At 33.2% G+C, this 20,983-nt stretch overlaps 1 protein-coding gene across 2 annotated transcripts in view; it reads left to right on the forward strand.

Annotated features, from left to right (window-relative positions):
- Positions 1–20,983, forward strand: part of srrm4 (serine/arginine repetitive matrix 4) — a 166,783-nt gene that overhangs the window by 109,463 nt on the left and 36,337 nt on the right. For both annotated transcript variants that reach the window (XM_061932599.1, XM_061932608.1), the window contains exons 2-5: positions 148–282; positions 14,237–14,323; positions 17,205–17,279; positions 17,374–17,400. In XM_061932599.1, coding sequence (XP_061788583.1) covers positions 148–282; positions 14,237–14,323; positions 17,205–17,279; positions 17,374–17,400 — 324 coding nt within the window. The remainder of the gene's footprint in view (positions 1–147; positions 283–14,236; positions 14,324–17,204; positions 17,280–17,373; positions 17,401–20,983) is intronic.

Consider the following 20,983-nt stretch of genomic DNA (forward strand, 5'->3'; position numbering starts at 1 on the left):
CAACTGGAAATATGTGATGCATTATATTGTATCGTATGCATGGTACAAATGTTTCTCTGCATTTCCCATTTTTCCCCATGCCCCTCTTTAACGGCTTGTTTTGACAAACACCAATTCTAATGTCATTTCTTTTATCTTTCGTTGCAGTCCGCAGGCGCCTCCGCCGCCGGCCGACGCCAACGCCAGGAAGGAGGTGACTGCAGGTTCCGGTGTGCCCCCTGCTGGCAGGGACAGTTGCATCGCGAGAAAAAGGCGGCACCACCGCCATCGCCGGGCGAGGAGGTGAGCGAGCAAACGACGCCGCCGTGAGAAACCTTTTTTAAACATACAGGATTAGTGATCAGAGCGAGAGCAACATTTCTCCTTTTTCAGAACATATTTCTTCACCGGTGTGCTCGTGGAAGATTAGCGTGTTGACGATAAGAGCTTTTAGTGCTACAATGAAAGTCTGACGCGGGAGGAAAAAAACGTAATCTGGATATTCCCATGAAGGGAAGGAATATACAAACACTCTTATCACGCGCAATGGCAAGGCCCGCTTTTAGTTCCACACCTTGAACCAAAACACAGCATGTTGACTTCTCGGCTGATAATGTCAGAGAAAAGAGAAGCATTATTTCAAAGGTTGGGGAAAACAAAACTAATGAGATTACTTCAATCTTCTTGCAACAAATGTGACTCAGCTCTCACATTTTACACTGCGAAAAGTCAGTGTTCAAAAACAAGAAAAAAAATACAAAAATGAGGGGTATTTTATTTGAACTAAGCAAAATTCTCTGCCAATAGAACAAGACAATTTGGCTTGTCAAGACTTTCCAAAACAAGTAAAATTAGCTAACCTCAATGAACCCAAAAATAGCTTAAAATAAGTATATTCTCACTAATAACAAGTGCACTTTTCTTGGTAGAAAAAAAGAGAGCTTTTTGCTCAATATGTTGAAAAATATTCTTAAATTAAGTAAATGCTAGTGCCATTATCTTGACATAATGATATGCATACCTCATGATTTATTTGTCATGCTTGAAGTAAGAAATGATTACTTTAAAAAAGTAGTTTTATACTTGTGAGTGTTGATGACACAGCTTTGCAACACTTGATATTTCAAGCATGTTTTACTCAATATAGGTCATCAAATCTCAGCTACTAGCTGTAATATCTTACTGAGATCATTTAGGACCAAAACCTCCAACCTCCGAGGACAAAGCTACGAACAATGGGAGACCGGGCCGTGGAACGCTCTCCCTGACCACCTGAGGGCACCGCAGACTGTGGATGCTTTTAAAAAAAGGCTTAAAAACCCTTCTTTAAAAAAAAAAGCATTTTTAGATATATGCATACTAGTTCTAGCTATTAGGCTGTTCTAGTTTTTATTTTTATTTATTGTTATTATCTTTTTATTTTTTATTTTTTTTAATACACTGTAGCACTTTGAGGTTGTTTACTCAATGTAAAGTGCTATTTACAAATAAAATCTATTATTATTATTGTTATTATTAAGCCTACAGCTCCCACGTGTGAGGCCGCTCCCAGTCTGTGGAACGCTCTCCCTGACCACCTGAGGGCACCACAGACTGTGGATGCTTTTAAAAAAGGCTTAAAAACCCTTCTTTAAAAAAAAAACTTTTTTAGATATATGCATATTAGTTCTAGCTATTAGGCTGTTCTAGTATTTGTTTTTATTTATTTTTATGTTTTTTTTTTAATACACTGTAGCACTTTGAGGTTGTTTACTCAATGTAAAATGCTTATTACAAATAAAATCTATTATTATTTTTATTAAGCCTACAGCTCCCACGTGTGAGGCCGCTCCCAGTCTGTGGAACGCTCTCCCTGACCACCTGAGCGCACCACAGACTGTGGATGCTTTTAAAAAAGGCTTAAAAACCCTTCTTTTAAAAAAAAGCCTTTTTTAGATACATGCATACTAGTTCTAGCTATTAGGCTGTTCTAGTTTTTATTTGTATTTATTTTTATTATCTTTTTATTTTTATTTTTTTTAATACACTGTAGCACTTTGAGGTTGTTTACTCAATGTAAAATGCTTATTACAAATAAAATCTATTATTATTTTTATTAAGCCTACAGCTCCCACGTGTGAGGCCGCTCCCAGTCTGTGGAACGCTCTCCCTGACCACCTGAGGGCACCACAGACTGTGGATGCTGTTAAAAAAGGCTTAAAACCCCTTCTTAAAAAAAAGCCTTTTTTAGATACATGCATACTAGTTCTAGCTATTAGGCTGTTCTAGTTTTTATTTTTATTTATTTTTATTATCTTTTTATTTATTTATTTTTTTAATACACTGTAGCACTTTGAGGTTGTTTACTCAATGTAAAGTGCTTTTTACAAATAAAATCTATTATTATTATTATTATTAAGCCTACAGCTCCCACGTGTGAGGCCGCTCCCAGTCTGTGGAACGCTCTCCCTGACCACCTGAGGGCACCACAGACTGTGGATGCTTTTAAAAAAGGCTTAAAAACCCTTCTTTTAAAAAAAGCCTTTTTTAGATATATGCATACTAGTTCTAGCTATTAGGCTGTTCTAGTATTTGTTTTTATTTATTTTTATGTTGTTTTTTTTAATACACTGTAGCACTTTGAGGTTGTTTACTCAATGTAAAGTGCTTTTTACAAATAAAATCTATTATTATTATTATTGTATAGTAAATCTATATTGCTGTACACTGACTACTCTAAAGTAAATTTGCTTTCTCCAATATTTGACAGGGTAGAAAAATGCTTGTCGAAATATGAGAGCTGTGCTCACTTTTGAGAGATGTTCCAATGGACTAAACATATCATAGATTGTCATCTCCCTGCTGGACATGTGGAAGATGAATGGCGACCGTTCTGTTCCTCCCATCTTTCTTCAAGCCACTTCATCAAAACAAATGTTTCCTTTTTGAGCTGAAAAATGCAAATGGTTGTCCGGCGCGGCGCCTCTACGGAGGCAGCACGGTTGAAGTGTTAATGAGTGACAAAGTGTTCTCGTTAGCGAGTGCGGCTCGCTCCGTCTAATCAGCTCTAATGCATTTTCACCCGCTAATGCTCAGACGGCGTTAAGAAGGGTCGTTTATTTCAAGTGGGCTGGCACACGTGAAGCAGAAGGACTCTTTGTCTCTGTCACCTGCAAGCCATGTTAGCTGAGTAGCATCTCTACGCTCTGTTAGCGATACAAGCTCATGACTTTTTGTATTTTTGATTGTCTTCATTGTGGTGAAAATATTTTTTTTCTCGGAAATGTGCGACTTTCTTCAGTAAAAAGTGTGAATATGCGTCATAATACTACTTAAGTCATTTAAATTATACCTTTGTCCACAGTGTTAACTCTGGTTCCTCTACAATATTCGTAATATGTCGTCTGTGTTTTTTCTGATGTTACATTGAAATTGTTGTAGAGTTATGTCTACCTAATCTTACAGTACTTCTAAATTCCAGGAGTGTAACGTCTACACATATTGCTTTATTGTCTGAATTCCAGAAATCATTTTTTACCTTGAAAACATTTTTTTACCTTGAAAATCATTTTTAACCTTGAAAAACAAAATGTACCTTGAAAATTTTTTTTTACCTTGAAAATCATTGTTTTTACCTTGAAAATCATTTTTAACCTTGAAAAAAAAAATTACCTTGAAAAATTTTTTTTACCTTGAAAAAAAATTTTTACCTTGAAAAAAAAATTTTACCTTGAAAAAAAAATGTTACCTTGAAATTTTTTTTTTACCTTGAAAATCATTTGTTTACCTTGAAAATCATTTTTAACCTTGAAAAAAAAATTTTACCTTGAAAATTCTTTTTTACCTTGAAAATCTTTTTTTACCTTGAAAAAAAAATTTTACCTTGAAAATTTTTTTTTACCTTGAAAAAAAAATGTTACCTTGAAATTTTTTTTTTACCTTGAAAATCATTTGTTTACCTTGAAAATCATTTTTAACCTTGAAAAAAAACTTTTACCTTGAAAATTTTTTTTTACCTGGAAAATCTTTTTTTACCTTGGAAAAAAAATATTACCTTGAAAAATTTTTTTTACCTTGAACATTTTTTTTACCTTGAAAATCATTTTTTACCTTGAAAATCAATTTTACCTTGAAAAAAAATGTTTACCTTGAAAAATTTTTTTTACCTTGAAAATCATTTGTTTACCTTGAAAATCATTTTTAACCTTGAAAAAAAATTTTACCTTGAAAAATTTTTTTTTACCTTGAAAATCATTTTTTACCTTGAAAATCATTTTTAACCTTGAAAAAAAAAATTTACCTTGAAAAATTTTTTTTACCTTGAAAACCTTTTTTACCTTGAAAAAAAATTTTTACCTTGAAAAAATGTATTTACCTTGAACATTTTTTTTACCTTGAAAATCATTTGTTTACCTTGAAAATCATTTTTAACCTTGAAAACATTTTTTTACCTTGAACATTTTTTTTTACCTTGAAAATAATTTTTTACCTTGAAAAAAAATTTCACCTTGAAAAAAAAATTTTACCTTGAAATTTTTTTTTTACCTTGAAAATCATTTTTAACCTTGAAAAAAAAATGTTTTTAATTTTTATACAATTAAAAAAAAAAAGTTTTAATTTTTTAATTTTTTTTTTTTTTTTTCTTAATTTTTTAAGTATTTTTAAATATTTTTAATTTTTTTTTAAATTTTTTTAAAATTTTTTTAATTTTTTTTAATTTTTTTTAATTTGTTTTAATTTGTTTTAATTTTTTGTATTTTTTTTAATTTTTTTTAAAAATTAAAAAAATCTTTTTTATTTTTTTTAATTTTTTTATTTTTTTTAAAAAAAATTTAATTTTTTTAATTTTTTTTAAAAAAAAATTAATTTTTTTATTTTTTTTAAAATTTTTTAATTTTTTTAATTTTTTTAATTTTTTTAAATTTTTATTATTTTTTTAATTTTAAAAAAAATGTTTTAATTTTTTAAATTTTATAATTTTATTTTATTTATTTATTTATTTATTTATTTATTTATTTATTTATTTATTTATTTATTAATATTATTATTATTATTATTATTTTTTTTTTATTATTGTTTTTTTTTTAAATGTTTATTTTTTTTAATATTTTAAAATATTAACCCTAACCCAACCCTAACCCTAACCCTAACCCTAAACCTTACCCTAACCCTAAACTTAACCCTAATCCTTACCCTAACCCTAACCCTAATCTTAACCCTAACCCTAACCCTAACCCTAACCCTAACCCTAATCTTAACCCTAACCCTAACCCTAACCCTAATCTTAACCCTAGCCCTAACCCTAACCCTAACCCTTACCCTAACCTTAACCCTAACCCTAACCCTAACCCTAACCCTAACCCTAACCCTAAAAAAAATATTAATTGTTAAAATTGTTTAAAAAAATTAAAATTGTTTAAAATTGTTTAAAATTGTTTAAAATTGTTTAAAATTGTTTAAAATTGTTTAAAATTGTTTAAAATTGATTTAAATTGTTTTAAATTGTTTTAAATTGTTCTAAAAAATTAAAAAAAAATTTTTAATTTTTTTTATTTTAAAAAATTTTTTTTAAATTTTTTAAATTTTTTTAATTTTTTTCATTTTTTTCATTTTTTTAATTTTTTTAATTTTTTTAATTTTTTTAATTTTTTTAATTTTTTAATTTTTTTTTAAATTTTTTAAATTTTATAATTTTATTTTATTTATTTATTTATTTATTTATTTATTTATTTATTTATTTATTTATTTATTATTATTATTTTTTATTTATTTTTTATTTATTTATTATTATTATTTTTTTAAATGTTTATTTTTTTTAACCTTAACCCTAACCCTAACCCTAACCCTAACCCTAACCCTAACCCTAACCCTAAAAAAAATATTAATTGTTAAAATTGTTTAAAATTGTTTAAAATTGTTTAAAATTGTTTAAAATTGTTTAAAATTGTTTAAAATTGTTTTAAATTGATTTAAATTGTTTTAAATTGTTTTAAATTGTTTTAAATTGTTCTAAAAAATAAAAAATTAAAAGTTAAAACAAATTTTAAAAATTTTAAAAAATTAAAAAATTAAAAAATTAAAAAATATTTTTGGGCGTATTTACTCCACACGTTCAAATGTCTGGTAATGTCACAGCACATCCTTTTAATGTTATGTCTAAATTCTTGTTGTAGTACGTCGACATTCTCATAATACTACGTCTAAATTCTTGTAATATTACGTCCACATTTCCATAATACTACGTCAAAATTACTATAATGTTATGTCCACAATCTCGTAATGTTACGTCTAAATTCTTGTAATGTTACATCCACAGTCTCGTAATGTTACGTCTAAATTCTTGTAAGATTACGTCCACATTCTTATAATACTACGACTAAATTCTTGTAATGTTGTGTCCAAAATCTCATAATGTTACGTCCACATTATTGTAATATTACATCTACATTCTCATAATACTACGTCTAAATTCTTGTAATGTTACGTCCACAATCTCGTAATGTTACATCTAAATTCTTGTACAATTATGTCCACATTCTCATGATACTACGTCTAAATTCTTGTAATGTTATGTCCAAAATCTCGTAATGTTACGTCTAAATTCTTGTAATGTTACGTCCACAATCTCGTAATGTTACGTCTAAATTCTTGTACTATTATGTCCACATTCTCATGATACTACGTCTAATTTCTTGTAATGTTATGTCCACAATCTCGTAATGTTACGTCTAAATTATTGTAATATTACGTCCACATTCTCATAATACTACGTCTAAATTCTTGTAATGTTACGTGCACAATCTCGTAATGTTACGTCTAAATTCTTGTAATGTTGCGTCCACATTCTCATAATGCTACGTCTAAATTCTTGTAATGTTACATCCACCGTCTCGTAATGTTACGTCTAAATTCTTGTAATATTACGTCCACATTCTTATAATACTACGACTAAATTCTTGTAATGTTGTGTCCAAAATCTCATAATGTTCCGTCCACAATCTCGAAATGTTACGTCTAAATTCTTGTAATATTACGTCTACATTCTCATAATACTACGTCTAAATTCTTGTGATGTTCCGTCCACATTCTTGTAATGTTACGTCCACAATCTCGTAATGCTACATCTAAATTTGTGTAAAGTTATGTCCACAATCTCGTAATGTTACGTCTAAATTATTGTAATGTTACGTCCACAATCTCGTAATGTTAAGTCTAAATTCTTGTAATATTACGTCCATATTACGTCTAAATTCTAGTATTGTTATGTCCAAAATCTCGTAATGTTACGTCTAAATTCTTGTAATGTTATGTCCAAAATCTCGTAATGTTACGTCTAAATTCTTGTAATGTTACGTCCACAATCTCGTAATGTTACGTCTAAATTCTTGTACTATTATGTCCACATTCTCATGATATTACGTCTAAATTCTTGTAATGTTATGTCCACAATCTCGTAATGTTATGTCTAAATGATTGTAATATTACGTCCACAATCTCGTAATACTACGTCTAAATTCTTGTAATGTTACGTCCACAATCTCATAATACTACGTCTAAATTATTGTAATGTTATGTCCAAAATCTCGTAATGTTACGTCTAAATTTTTGTCATGTTATGTCCACAATCTCGTAATGTTACGTCTAATTTCTTGTAATATTACGTCCACATTCTCATAGTACTACGTCTAAATTATTGTAATGTTATGTCCACAATCTCGTAATGTTACGTCTAAATTCTTGTAATATTACGTCCACAATCTCATAATACTACGTCTAAATTCTTGTAATGTTACATCCACAATCTCATAATGTTACGTCTAAATTCTTGTAATATTACGTCCACAGTCTCATAATACTACGTCTAAATTCTTGTAATGTTACGTGCACAATCTCGTAATGTTACGTCTAAATTCTTGTAATGTTACATCCACATTCTCATAATGCTACGTCTAAATTCTTGTAATGTTACATCCACCGTCTCGTAATGTTACGTCTAAATTCTTGTAATATTACGTCCACATTCTTATAATACTACGACTATATTCTTGTAATGTTGTGTCCAAAATCTCATAATGTTCCGTCCACAATCTCGTAATGTTACGTCTACATTCTTGTAATATTACATCTACATTCTCATAATACTACGTCTAAATTCTTGTGATGTTCCGTCCACATTCTCGTAATGTTACGTCTAAATTCTTGTAATGTTACGTCCACAATCTCGTAATGCTACGTCTAAATTTGTGTAAAGTTATGTCCACAATCTCGTAATGTTACGTCTAAATTATTGTAATGTTACGTCCACAATCTCGTAATGTTAAGTCTAAATTCTTGTAATATTACGTCCATATTACGTCTAAATTCTAGTATTGTTATGTCCAAAATCTCGTAATGTTACATCTAAATTCTTGTAATGTTATGTCCAAAATCTCGTAATGTTACGTCTAAATTCTTGTAATGTTACGTCCACAATCTCGTAATGTTACGTCTAAATTCTTGTACTATGTCCACATTCTCATGATACTACGTCTAAATTCTTGTAATGTTATGTCCACAATCTCGTAATGTTATGTCTAAATTATTGTAATATTACGTCCACAATCTCGTAATACTACGTCTAAATTCTTGTAATGTTACGTCCACAATCTCGTAATGCTACGTCTAAATTTGTGTAAAGTTATGTCCACAATCTCGTAATGTTACGTCTAAATTATTGTAATGTTACGTCCACAATCTCGTAATGTTAAGTCTAAATTCTTGTAATATTACGTCCATATTACGTCTAAATTCTAGTATTGTTATGTCCAAAATCTCGTAATGTTACATCTAAATTCTTGTAATGTTATGTCCAAAATCTCGTAATGTTACGTCTAAATTCTTGTAATGTTACGTCCACAATCTCGTAATGTTACGTCTAAATTCTTGTACTATGTCCACATTCTCATGATACTACGTCTAAATTCTTGTAATGTTATGTCCACAATCTCGTAATGTTATGTCTAAATTATTGTAATATTACGTCCACAATCTCGTAATACTACGTCTAAATTCTTGTAATGTTACGTCCACAATCTCATAATACTACGTCTAAATTATTGTAATGTTTTGTCCAAAATCTCGTAATGTTACGTCTAAATTTTTGTCATGTTATGTCCACAATCTCGTAATGTTACGTCTAATTTCTTGTAATATTACGTCCACATTCTCATAGTACTACGTCTAAATTATTGTAATGTTATGTCCACAATCTCGTAATGTTACGTCTAAATTCTTGTATTGTTACGTCCACAATCTCGTAACGTTACGTCTAAATTCTTGTAATGTTACGTCCACAATCTCGTAATGTTATGTCTAAATTCTTGTAATATTACGTCCATATTACGTCTAAATTCTAGTAGTGTTATGTCCACAATCTCGTAATGTTACGTCTAAATTATTGTAATATTACGTCCACAATCTCATAATACTACGTCTAAATTTTTGTAATGTTACGTCCACAATCTCATAATGTTAAGTCTAAATTCTTGTAATATTACGTCCACATTCTCATAATACTACGTCTAACTTCTTGTAATGTTATGTCCAAAATCTCGTAATGTTACGTCTAAATTTTTGTCATGTTACGTCCACAATCTCGTATTGTTACGTCCACAATCTCGTAATGTTACGTCTAAATTCTTGTAATATTACATCCACATTCTCATAATACTACGTCTAAATTCTTGTAATGTTACGTCCACAATCTCGTAATGTTACGTCTAAAAACTTGTAATATTACGTCCACATTCCCATAGTACTACGTCTAATTCATTGTAATATTACGTCCACAATCTCATAATACTACGTCTAAATTCTTGTAATGTTACGTCCACAATCTCATAATGTTACGTCCACAATCTCATAATGTTACGTCTAAATTCTTGTAATATTACGTCCACATTCTCATAATACTACGTCTAAATTCTTGAAATGTTATGTCCAAAATCTCGTAATGTTACGTCTAAATTTTGTCATGTTGCGTCCACAATCTCGTAATGTTACGTCCACAATCTCGTAATGTTACGTCTAAATTCTTGTAATATCACGTCCACATTCTCATAATACTACGTCTAAATTCTTATAATGTTACGTCCACAATCTCGTAATTTTACGTCTAAAAACTTGTAATATTACGTCCACATTCCCATAATACTACGTCTAAATTCTTGTAATGTTACGTCCACAATCTCGTAATGTTACGTCCACAATCTCGTAGTTTTCCGTCTAAAAACTTGTAATATTACGTCCACATTCCCATAACACTACGTCTAAATTCGTGTAATGTAAAGTCCACAATCTCGTAATGTTACGTCTAAATTCTTGTAATATTACGCCCACATTCTCATAATACTACGTCTAAATTCTTGTAATATTACGTCCACATTCTCATAATACTACGTCTAAATTCTTGTAATGTTACGTCCACATTCTCATAATACTACGTCTAAATTCTTGTAATGTTACGTCCACATTCTCATAATACTACGTCTAAATTCTTGTAATGTTATGTCCAAAATCTCGTAATGCTACGTCTAAATTATTGTAATGTTACGTCCACAATATCGTAATGTTACGTCTAAATTCTTGTAATGTTTCGTCCACATTCTCATAATACTACGTCTAAATTCTTGTAATATTACGTCCACATTCTCATAATACTACGTCTTAATTCTTGTAATATTACGTCCACATTCTCGTAATACTACGTCTAAATTCTTGTAATGTTACGTCCACATTCTCGTAATACTACGTCTAAATTCTTGTAATGTTACGTCCACATTCTCATAATACTACGTCTAAATTCTTGTAATGTTATGTCCAAAATCTCGTAATGCTACGTCTAAATTATTGTAATGTTACGTCCACAATATCGTAATGTTACGTCTAAATTCTTGTAATGTTTCGTCCACATTCTCATAATACTACGTCTAAATTCTTGTAATATTACGCCCACATTCTCATAATACTACGTCTAAATTCTTGTAATATTACGTCCACATTCTCGTAATACTACGTCTAAATTCTTGTAATGTTACGTCCACATTCTCGTAATACTACGTCTAAATTCTTGTAATGTTACGTCCACATTCTCATAATACTACGTCTAAATTCTTGTAATGTTATGTCCAAAATCTCGTAATGCTACGTCTAAATTATTGTAATGTTACGTCCACAATATCGTAATGTTACGTCTAAATTCTTGTAATGTTTCGTCCACATTCTCATAATACTACGTCTAAATTCTTGTAATGTTTTGTCCAAAATTTCGTAATGTTACGTCCACACTATCGTAATGTTACATCTAAATTCTTGTAATGTTACGTCCACAATCTCATAAAAGTTTCTTAAATGTACTTTGTCTTCGCCGGTTACAGATTTTAAGTTGAACAATTTGGTCCTTTTTTGTATGCTTTTCTATCACCCACAATAACGTCAGCAGTTTAAAATTCAGCTATTACATTTTTCTGTGCTTTTTTTCTGCATATTGACTTCATTTTAGATATAAATAAATGAATTGTGTAATTTTTAGTTAGCTTTATCTCCTTCGTATTGTGAATATAACAGACGTTGAACTAATCCCTGTATGCTTTGCCTCATTTTGGGGCACTAAATTATTGTAATGTTACGTCCACAATATCGTAATGTTACGTCTAAATTCTTGTAATATTACGTCCACATTCTCATAATACTACGTCTAAATTCTTGTAATGTTACGTCCACAATCTCGTAATGTTAAGTCCACAATCTCGTAGTGTTCCGTCTAAAAACTTGTAATATTACGTCCACATTCCCATAACACTACGTCTAAATTCGTGTAATGTAAAGTCCACAATCTCGTAATGTTACGTCTAAATTCTTGTAATATTACGCCCACATTCTCATAGTACTACGTCTAAATTCTTGTAATATTACGTCCACATTCTCATAATACTACGTCTAAATTCTTGTAATATTACGTCCACATTCTCATAATACTACATCTAAATTCTTGTAATGTTACGTCCACAATCTCGTAATGTTACGTCTAAATTCTTGTAATGTTACGTCCACAATCTCGTAATGCTACGTCTAAATGTGTGTAAAGTTATGTCCACAATCTCGTAATGTTACGTCTAAATTCTTGTAATGTTACGTCCACAATCTCGTAATGTTACGTCTAAATTCTTGTAATATTACGTCCACATTCTCATAATACTACATCTAAATTCTTTTAATGTTACGTCCACAATCTCGTAATGTTACGTTTAAATTCTTGTAATGTTACGTCCACAATCTCGTAATGTTACATCTAAATTCTTGTAATGTTACGTCCACAATCTCGTAATGTTACGTCTAGATTTTTGTAATGTTACATCCACAATCTCGTAATGTTACGTCTAAATTATTGTAATATTACGTCCACAATCTCATAATACTACGTCTAAATTCTTGTAATGTTACGTCCAAAATCTCATAATGTTACGTCCAAATTCTTGTAATGTTACGTCCACAATCTCATAATGTTACGTCTAAATTCTTGTAATGTTACATCCACAATATCGTAATGTTACGTCTAAATTCTTGTAATGTTTCATCCACATTCTCATAATACTACGTCTAAATTCTTGTAATGTTTTGTCCAAAATTTCATAATGTTACGTCTAAATTCTTGTAATGTTACGTCCACAATATCGTAATGTTACGTCTAAATTCTTGTAATATTACGTCCACATTCTCATAATACTACGTCTAAATTCTTGTAATGTTACGTCCACAATCTCGTAATGTTAAGTCCACAATCTCGTAGTGTTCCGTCTAAAAACTTGTAATATTACGTCCACATTCCCATAACACTACGTCTAAATTTGTGTAATGTTACGTCCACAATCTCGTAATGTTACGTCTAAATTCTTGTAAAATTACGTCCTCATTCTCGTAATACTACGTCTAAATTCTTGTAATGTTACGTCCACATTCTCATAATACTACGTCTAAATTCTTGTAATGTTATGTCCACAATCTCATAATGTTACGTCCACAATCTCATAATGTTACGTCTAAATTCTTGTAATATTACGTCCACATTCTCATAATACTACGTCTAAATTCTTGAAATGTTATGTCCAAAATCTCGTAATGTTACGTCTAAATTTTGTCATGTTGCGTCCACAATCTCGTAATGTTACGTCCACAATCTCGTAATGTTACGTCTAAATTCTTGTAATATTACGTCCACATTCTCATAATACTACGTCTAAATTCTTGTAATGTTACGTCCACAATCTCGTAATGTTACGTCTAAAAACTTGTAATATTACGTCCACATTCCCATAATACTACGTCTAATTTCGTGTAATGTTACGTCCACAATCTCGTAATGTTAAGTCCACAATCTCGTAATCTTCCGTCTAAAAACTTGTAATATTACGTCCACATTCCCTTAACACTACGTCTAAATTCGTGTAATGTTACGTCCACAATCTCGTAATGTTACGTCTAAATTCTTGTACTATTACGTCCACATTCTCATAATACTACGTCTAAATTCTTGTAATGTTTTGTCCAAAATTTCGTAATGTTACGTCTAAATTCTTGTAATGTTACGTCCACAATATCGTAATGTTACGTCTAAATTCTTGTAATGTTACGTCCACAATCTCATAAAAGTTTCTTAAATGAAATTACAGATTTTAAATTGAACAATTTGGTCCTTTTTTGTATGCTTTTCTTTCACCCACAATAACGTCAGCAGTTTAAAATTCAGCTTTTACATTTTCCTGTGCTTTTTTTCTGCATATTGACTTCATTTTAGATATAAATAAATGAATTGTGTAATTTTTAGTTAGCTTTATCTCCTTCGTATTGTGAATATAACAGACGTTGAACTAATCCCTGTATGCTTTGCCTCATTTTGGGGCACTTGGGTGCAGAACACAGTGGATTTGTGCGGGTAAAATACAGCGTGACGTCTCATCTCAGAGCATCATGTCCTCTCTCTGAGCGCTCATCGTCATGTTTATATTGGATCATTTCAAATAGACTCACAGATTATCTCACTTAGCGGGGAAATCGGAAGGTTTTTATGTGCGTTTTTTTTCAGATTGCCCGGATGAGTCATGAGGATTAGACGCCCGCCTGGTGTTTGGGATATTATCCACAAGAGTCGCCGTTCCGGGCTAATTTTGCAAATATTGAGCGGGCTTTAGGCACACTGAGGTAATGTCTGTCATGTGACTTCTTTACCTTTCTCCTCTCACAGCGCCTCTTTTAACCATGAGCTGTCACTGCGGCCGAAAGCCAAGAAGAAGAAGAGAAAGTCGGACAAGAGCAGGCGACGAAGGAGAAGGTACATAACCCTAACCCCTAACCCCAACCCCCACCCCTAACCCCAAACCTAACCCTAAACATAACTGAGATACACTATATTTCCAAAAGTATTTGGCCACCCATCCAAATGATGAGAATCAGGTGTCCTAATCACTTGGCCCGACCACAGGTGTATAAAACCAAGCACTTAGGCATGGAGACTGTTTCTACAAACATTTGTGATTTCCAACGTGGAACTGTCATAGGACGCCACCTGTGCAACAAATCCAGTCGTGAAATTTCCTCGCTCTTAAATATTTTATTATAAGAAAACGAAAGCGTTTGGGAACAACAGCAACTCAGCCCCCAAGTGGTAGGCCACGTAAACTGACAGAGAGCGGTCAGTGCATAGTGCAAAGAGGTCGCCGACTTTCTGCGCAGTCAGTTGCTACAGAGCTCCAAACTTCATGTGACCTTCCAATTAGCCGACGTACAGTACGCGGGAGCTTCATGGAACGGGTTTCCATGGCCGAGCAGCTGCATCTAAGCCATACATCACCAAGTCCAATGCAAAGCGTGGGATGCAGTGGTGTAAAGCTCGTCGCCACTGGACTCTAGAGCAGTGGAGTTCTCTGGAGTTATGAATCACGCTTTTCCATCTGGCAATCTGATGGAATGCATCTAGGTTTGGAGGTTGCCAGGAGAACGGTACATTTCGGACTGCATTGTGCCGAGTGTGAAATTTGGTGTGAGGTTGTCTTTCAGGAGTTGGGCTTGGCCACTTAGTTCCAGTGAAAGGAACTTTGAATGCTCCAGGCTACTGTGGAGGATGCATATGGCGTAGTGGGTAGAGCAACCGTGCCAGAAACCTGAGGGTTGCAGGTTCGCTCCCCGCCTCTTACCATCCAAAAATCGCTGCCGTTGTGTCCTTGGGCGGGACACTTCACCCTTTGCCCCCGGTGCCACTCACACCGGTGAATTGAATGATGAATGATAGGTGGTGGTTGGAGGGGCCGTTGGCGCAAATTGCAGCCACGCTTCCGTCAGTCTACCCCAGGGCAGCTGTGGCTATGAAAGTAGCTTACCACCACCAGGTGTGAATGAATGATGGGTTCTACATGTAAAGCGACTTTGGGTACTTAGAAAAGCGCTATATAAATCCCAGTTATTATTATTATTATTATTATATATGTTTTAGAGTTCTTTTTTTTTTTTTTTTTTTTTTTTTTACAGTCATGTTTAGAGTACCTAGTACTTTTCCTTTGTATAAAGCTTTAGTCTCTTTTGTCTTCAGATAAATAAATAAATAAATGATAAATGGGTTATACTTGTATAGCGCTTTTCTACCTTCAAGGTACTCAAAGCGCTTTGACAGTATTTCCACATTCACCCATTCACACACACATTCACACACTGATGGAGGGAGCTGCCATGCAAGGCGCTAACCAGCAGCCATCAGGAGCAAGGGGTGAAGTGTCTTGCCCAAGGACACAACGGAGATGTCTGTTTAGTGTCGTAAACCATCGGAATGTGAAGACAACCCCCACGTCTCTCTCCTTATCAGTGTTAAGAGGGGGGAAATAGGGTCTTTCTTTGTGTGAAAAGATTGGGTTTTCCCGTTGGAATGCGAGATCAACTACAGTAGCCGATATTAATGTATTGGTTAAGCTGATCTCTTGAAAATTTCAGTAAAACTTGAAAATATTCCAATTCTGTCTTGATGGTCCTTCTTACTCAGCATATATGTCATCGAAAGAACTTGGGATTGACCAGTAACTTAGATTCCCTGGGAGTAAGAACTGGTCCAACGCAACACTACCAAAACATTTGTCATGACTTGGACTATGGCTTGGTTTGTTCTCCCGAGGTGCAAGTGAATTGGACCAGATGTGGCGTGAAGGTGAATACATGATTTATTTAAACACTATAACTACAAAGAAGTACAAACAAAAAGCGTGCACAGTGGCGGAGAAACGACTTGGCTATGAAAACAAATACTTGCACAAAGGCAGAAACTATGAACAACAAAAAACACTAACTGTGGCTTAATAAACAAAAACTTACTTGGCATGGAACCGGCACGAAAAAAGAGCAGCAAGGGTCATAAGGGTGTGGAGAGTGTGCAGAAGCATAAATGCGGGAATGTCACCAGAAAGACAAACTGAAAAACAATGAACTTAAATACTACAGACATGATTAACGAAAACAGGTGCGTGACTCAAAACGTGAAACAGGTGCGTGACGTGACAGGTGAAAACTAATGGGTTGCTATGGTGACAAACAAGAGTGCACAATGAGTCCAAACGTGGAACAGGTGAAACTAATGGGTAATCATGGAAACAAGACAAGGGAGTGAAAAGCCAGAAACTAAAGAGTCCAATAACTAAACAAAACATGACTAAGACAAAACATGATTACACAGACATGACAACATTTTGGACAATTCCATGCTCCCAACCTTGTGGGAACAGTTTGGAGCGGGCCCCTTCCTCTTCCAACATGACTGTGCACCAGTGTACAAAGCAAGGTCCATAAAGACATGGATGACAGAGTCTGGTGTGGATGAACTTGACTGGCCTGCACAGAGTCCTGACCTGAACCCGATAGAACACCTTTGGGATGAATTAGAACGGAGACTAGAGAGCCAGGCCTTCTTTACCAACAATCAGTGTGTGACCTCACCAAGAATGGTGGAAAATTCCTATAAACACACTCCGCAGCCTTGTGGACAGCCTTCCCGGAAGAGTTGAAGCTGTAATAGCTGCAAAAGGTGGACCCACATCATATTGAAGCCTATGGGTTGGGAATGGGATGGCACTTCAAGTTCATATGTGAGTCAAGGCAGGTGGCCAAATACTTTTGGCAATATAGTTTATAAACAGGAACACCTTTTTAATGATGTCTTCCTCTCACCGCCTTAGGTCACCTTCCTGCAGCCTCTCGCCGCTGAGGAAGAAGAAAAAGAAAAAGAACGCCAAGAAAAGCAAGCGGCATCGGTAGGTGGCGCTCCTTCAGCCTAATGTTTGTAATAATGATAATAATAATATTATCAATTGAATCACTAACGATGATTCTCATTTATCTTCACAGGTATAGCTCAAAAAAGTCCAAGCACAGGTAGGTTTAGTGGGTGTTCAAGGTATTATACTACAATGTGTCAAGAAAAATGTAATAGAAAATCCCCCCAAAAACGCTGTAATAAAGTCACATAATCAGGCTTTTTTTTAAGGCTATGATAATTGCTTAGTAGGCAGCAACATTGCATCAGTGACGTGCGGTGAGGTTGATGGTTGGTGAGGCACTGACTTCATCACAGTCAGATTTACAAACATATGAACCCTAAAGAGTATCTTATTCACCATTTGATTGGCAGCAGTTAGCGGGTTATGTTTAAAAGCTCATACCAGCATTCTTCCCTGCTTGGCACTCAGCATCAAGGATTGGAATTGGGGGTTAAATCACCAAAAATTATTCCCGGGCGCGGCGCCACTGCTGCCCACTGCTCCCCTCACCTCCCAGGGGGTGATCAAAGGGATGGGTCAAATGCAGAGGACACATTTCATTACACCTAGTGTGTGTGTGTGACAATCATTGGTACTTTAACTTAACTTTAACTTTACACATACAAACTGTAGCACACAAAAAAGCACATTTAATAAAAAAAAACGTTATTATGGTCTTACCTCTACTTATAAATGAAGTCCATGCGCCGCAACTAAAACCCTCACTTAAACTTTCCACGTGCAAGATTGAATCTATTTAAAAAAGTGTAACCGAGGGTTTATAAATGTCGCCTATACTGTATGAAACTACAAAATAACAAACACGGAGGCTCCAGTTTACACGAGGACCACTTTATTTACCTTCTTTCAAAAACCTACGCTCCACTCCGTGACATCACTTCTGCTCTTAGCGCCTTCAAAATAAGAGCTCAAGGCATATACTGTATAACAGCGCATAACAGGAACTTAACATCACAAAGAGGAAAGCCCATGAAAATAGGTTACAAAAGTTATTTAATAAGAAGCCAAAAAGTGCAAAAACAATAATGTTCGTGTTTGAGGAGTTGTGAATTAGGTACACCTGCAGTCTGCAGGTGTACCTAATGTTGTGGCCCTGCAGTCATTCACAACTCCTCCAACACCAACATTATTGTTTTTGGACTTTTGGGCTTCTTATGAAATAACTTTTTTAAATAGATTCAATCTTGCACGTGGAAAGTTTAAGTGTGGGCTTTAGTTGATATAACAATTCTACGGCGGGGGTGCAGGAGGCGGGATTACTGGAGCCTCAGCCAGTGCGTCTTTTGCAGCCGTTTTATGATCGCTACCTAACCTATTTTCATGGGCTTTCCTCTTTGTGATGTTAAGTTCCTGTTATGCGCTGTTATACAGTATATGCCTTGAGCTCTTATTTTGAAGGCGCTAAGAGCGGAAGTGATGTCACGGAGTGGAGCGTAGCTAAACTATGGAAATGTATAATATAATTCATATAGCAATACAGTCTCACTGCACAGCAGGCCAGCAGTTAGCCGAGTCCGTCCATGTTGAGGCACTGAGTGACATGCCTCAACTGGCTGCTGTTCACCGCACCGTCTCTTCTCAGTATTTGAACGGCAAATGTGAAAATTCAGCGATTTTGAATAAAAATAATCTAAAACTGGTGAAGTTAAATGGAAAATAGTATAATCACTGGATACATATAACAATTTAATTTATTTTTTTTCTTTTTACATTTTTTTTCTTTCCATGATGGCAGGTGAGGCCCCGCCTCACCTGCCTCTAGTGACTGCACGTCACTGCATTGCATGCATGTATTAAAGTTAAAGTGAAAGTGAAAGTCGCTGATAGTCACACACACACTAGGTGTGGTGAAATTACCCTCTGCATTTGACCCATCCTGGTCCTCTCTGTAGTGGAAAAGTTGGGCCCCATTGTCCTACAGTACGGTATACTTTGTTTTGTTTTTTTACTTACACTCAAGATCTTCAGGCCACTATTTAAAAACAGATGGAAAAATATGATTTATTAATGCGTTTTAAGGCTATGACATGGATCAGTGGCAGGCAGCAACACTGATTTAATGTCTAACTTTTTTTTTTCTACAGTGTCAGATTTAAAACAAAAACCCTCCACGTCTGAAAGAGTGCTAAAAAATATTATACCGCTCAATCAAAAAAAATTTATGGAAGCTATGACTTGGCTCAGGGGATGGCAGTAATCCTGATCAAATGCCTTATTTTGTTTCTACATTGTCAAGATTCAAAACAAAAAGTCTCACTACAGATCCTCCGGACCAAGAATGTCCCCTCGCAAAATGACACTGTAAATATATTTTATTTTAATGTTTTTATTTAATGGCTAGAAACAGCTCAGTCGTTGGCAGCAATATTGATTTTCATGCATTATTTTTTTTCCTACAGTATCAAATGGGGGGAAAAAAACAAATTTCCCTCATCAGGGCAAAAAAGTCTGCTTCTTAAAAAACTGCTAGATGAATATTAATTAATTATATGTTATAATGATAATAATAATAATAATAATAATAAGCTCGGTCATTGGCAGCAATATTGATTTTCATGCATTATTTTTTTTCCTACAGTATCAGATGGGAAAGAAAAACAAATTTCACTCATCAGGACAAAAAAAGTCTACTTCTTAAAAAACTGCTAGCTGAATATTAATTAATTATATGTTATTATAATTATAATAATAATAATGATAATAATAAGCTCAGTCGTTGGCAGAAATATTGATTTTTATGCATTATTTTTTTTCCTACAGTATCAGATGGGAAAGAAAAACAAATTTCTCTCATCAGGACAAAAAAGTCTACCTCTTAAAAAACTGTTAGATGAATATTAATTAATTATATGTTATAATAATAATAATAATGATAATAATAATAATAATAATAAGCTCAGTCGTTGGCAGAAATATTGATTTTCATGCATTATTTTTTTCCTACAGTATCAGATGGGGGAAGAAAAAAAAATTCACTCATCAGGACAAAAAAGTCTGCTTCTTAAAAAACTGCTAGATGAATATTAATTAATTATATGTTATAATAATAATAATAATAATAATAAGCTCAGTCGTTGGCAGAAATATTAATTTTTATGCATTATTCTTTTTCCTACAGTATCAGATGGGAAAGAAAATTTTTTTTCTCTCATCAGGACAAAAAAGTCTACTTCTTAAAAAACTGTTAGATGAATATTAATTAATTATATGTTATAATAATAATAATAATGATAATAATAATAATAATAATAAGCTCAGTCGTTGGCAGCAATATTGATTTTCATGCATTATTTTTTTCCTACAATATCAGATGGGGGAAAAAAACATTTTCACTCATCAGGACAAAAAAGTCTGCTTCTTAAAAAACTGTTAGATGAATATTAATGAATGATATGTTATAATAATAATAATAATAATAATAATAAGCTCAGTCTTTGGCAGCAATATTTATTTTCATGCATTATTTTTTTCCCTACAGTATCAGATGGGGAAAAAAACAAATTTCACTCATCAGGACAAAAAAGTCTGCTTCTTAAAAAACTGCTAGATGAATATTAATTAATTATATGTTATAATAATAATAATAATAATAATAATGAAAATAATAAGCTCAGTCGTTGGCAGAAATATTGATTTTTATGCATTTTTTCCCCCTACAGTATCAGATGGGGGGAAAA

Source organism: Nerophis lumbriciformis, linkage group LG03, assembly GCF_033978685.3.
Source record: "Nerophis lumbriciformis linkage group LG03, RoL_Nlum_v2.1, whole genome shotgun sequence".
Classification (NCBI taxonomy): Eukaryota; Metazoa; Chordata; class Actinopteri; order Syngnathiformes; family Syngnathidae; genus Nerophis; species Nerophis lumbriciformis.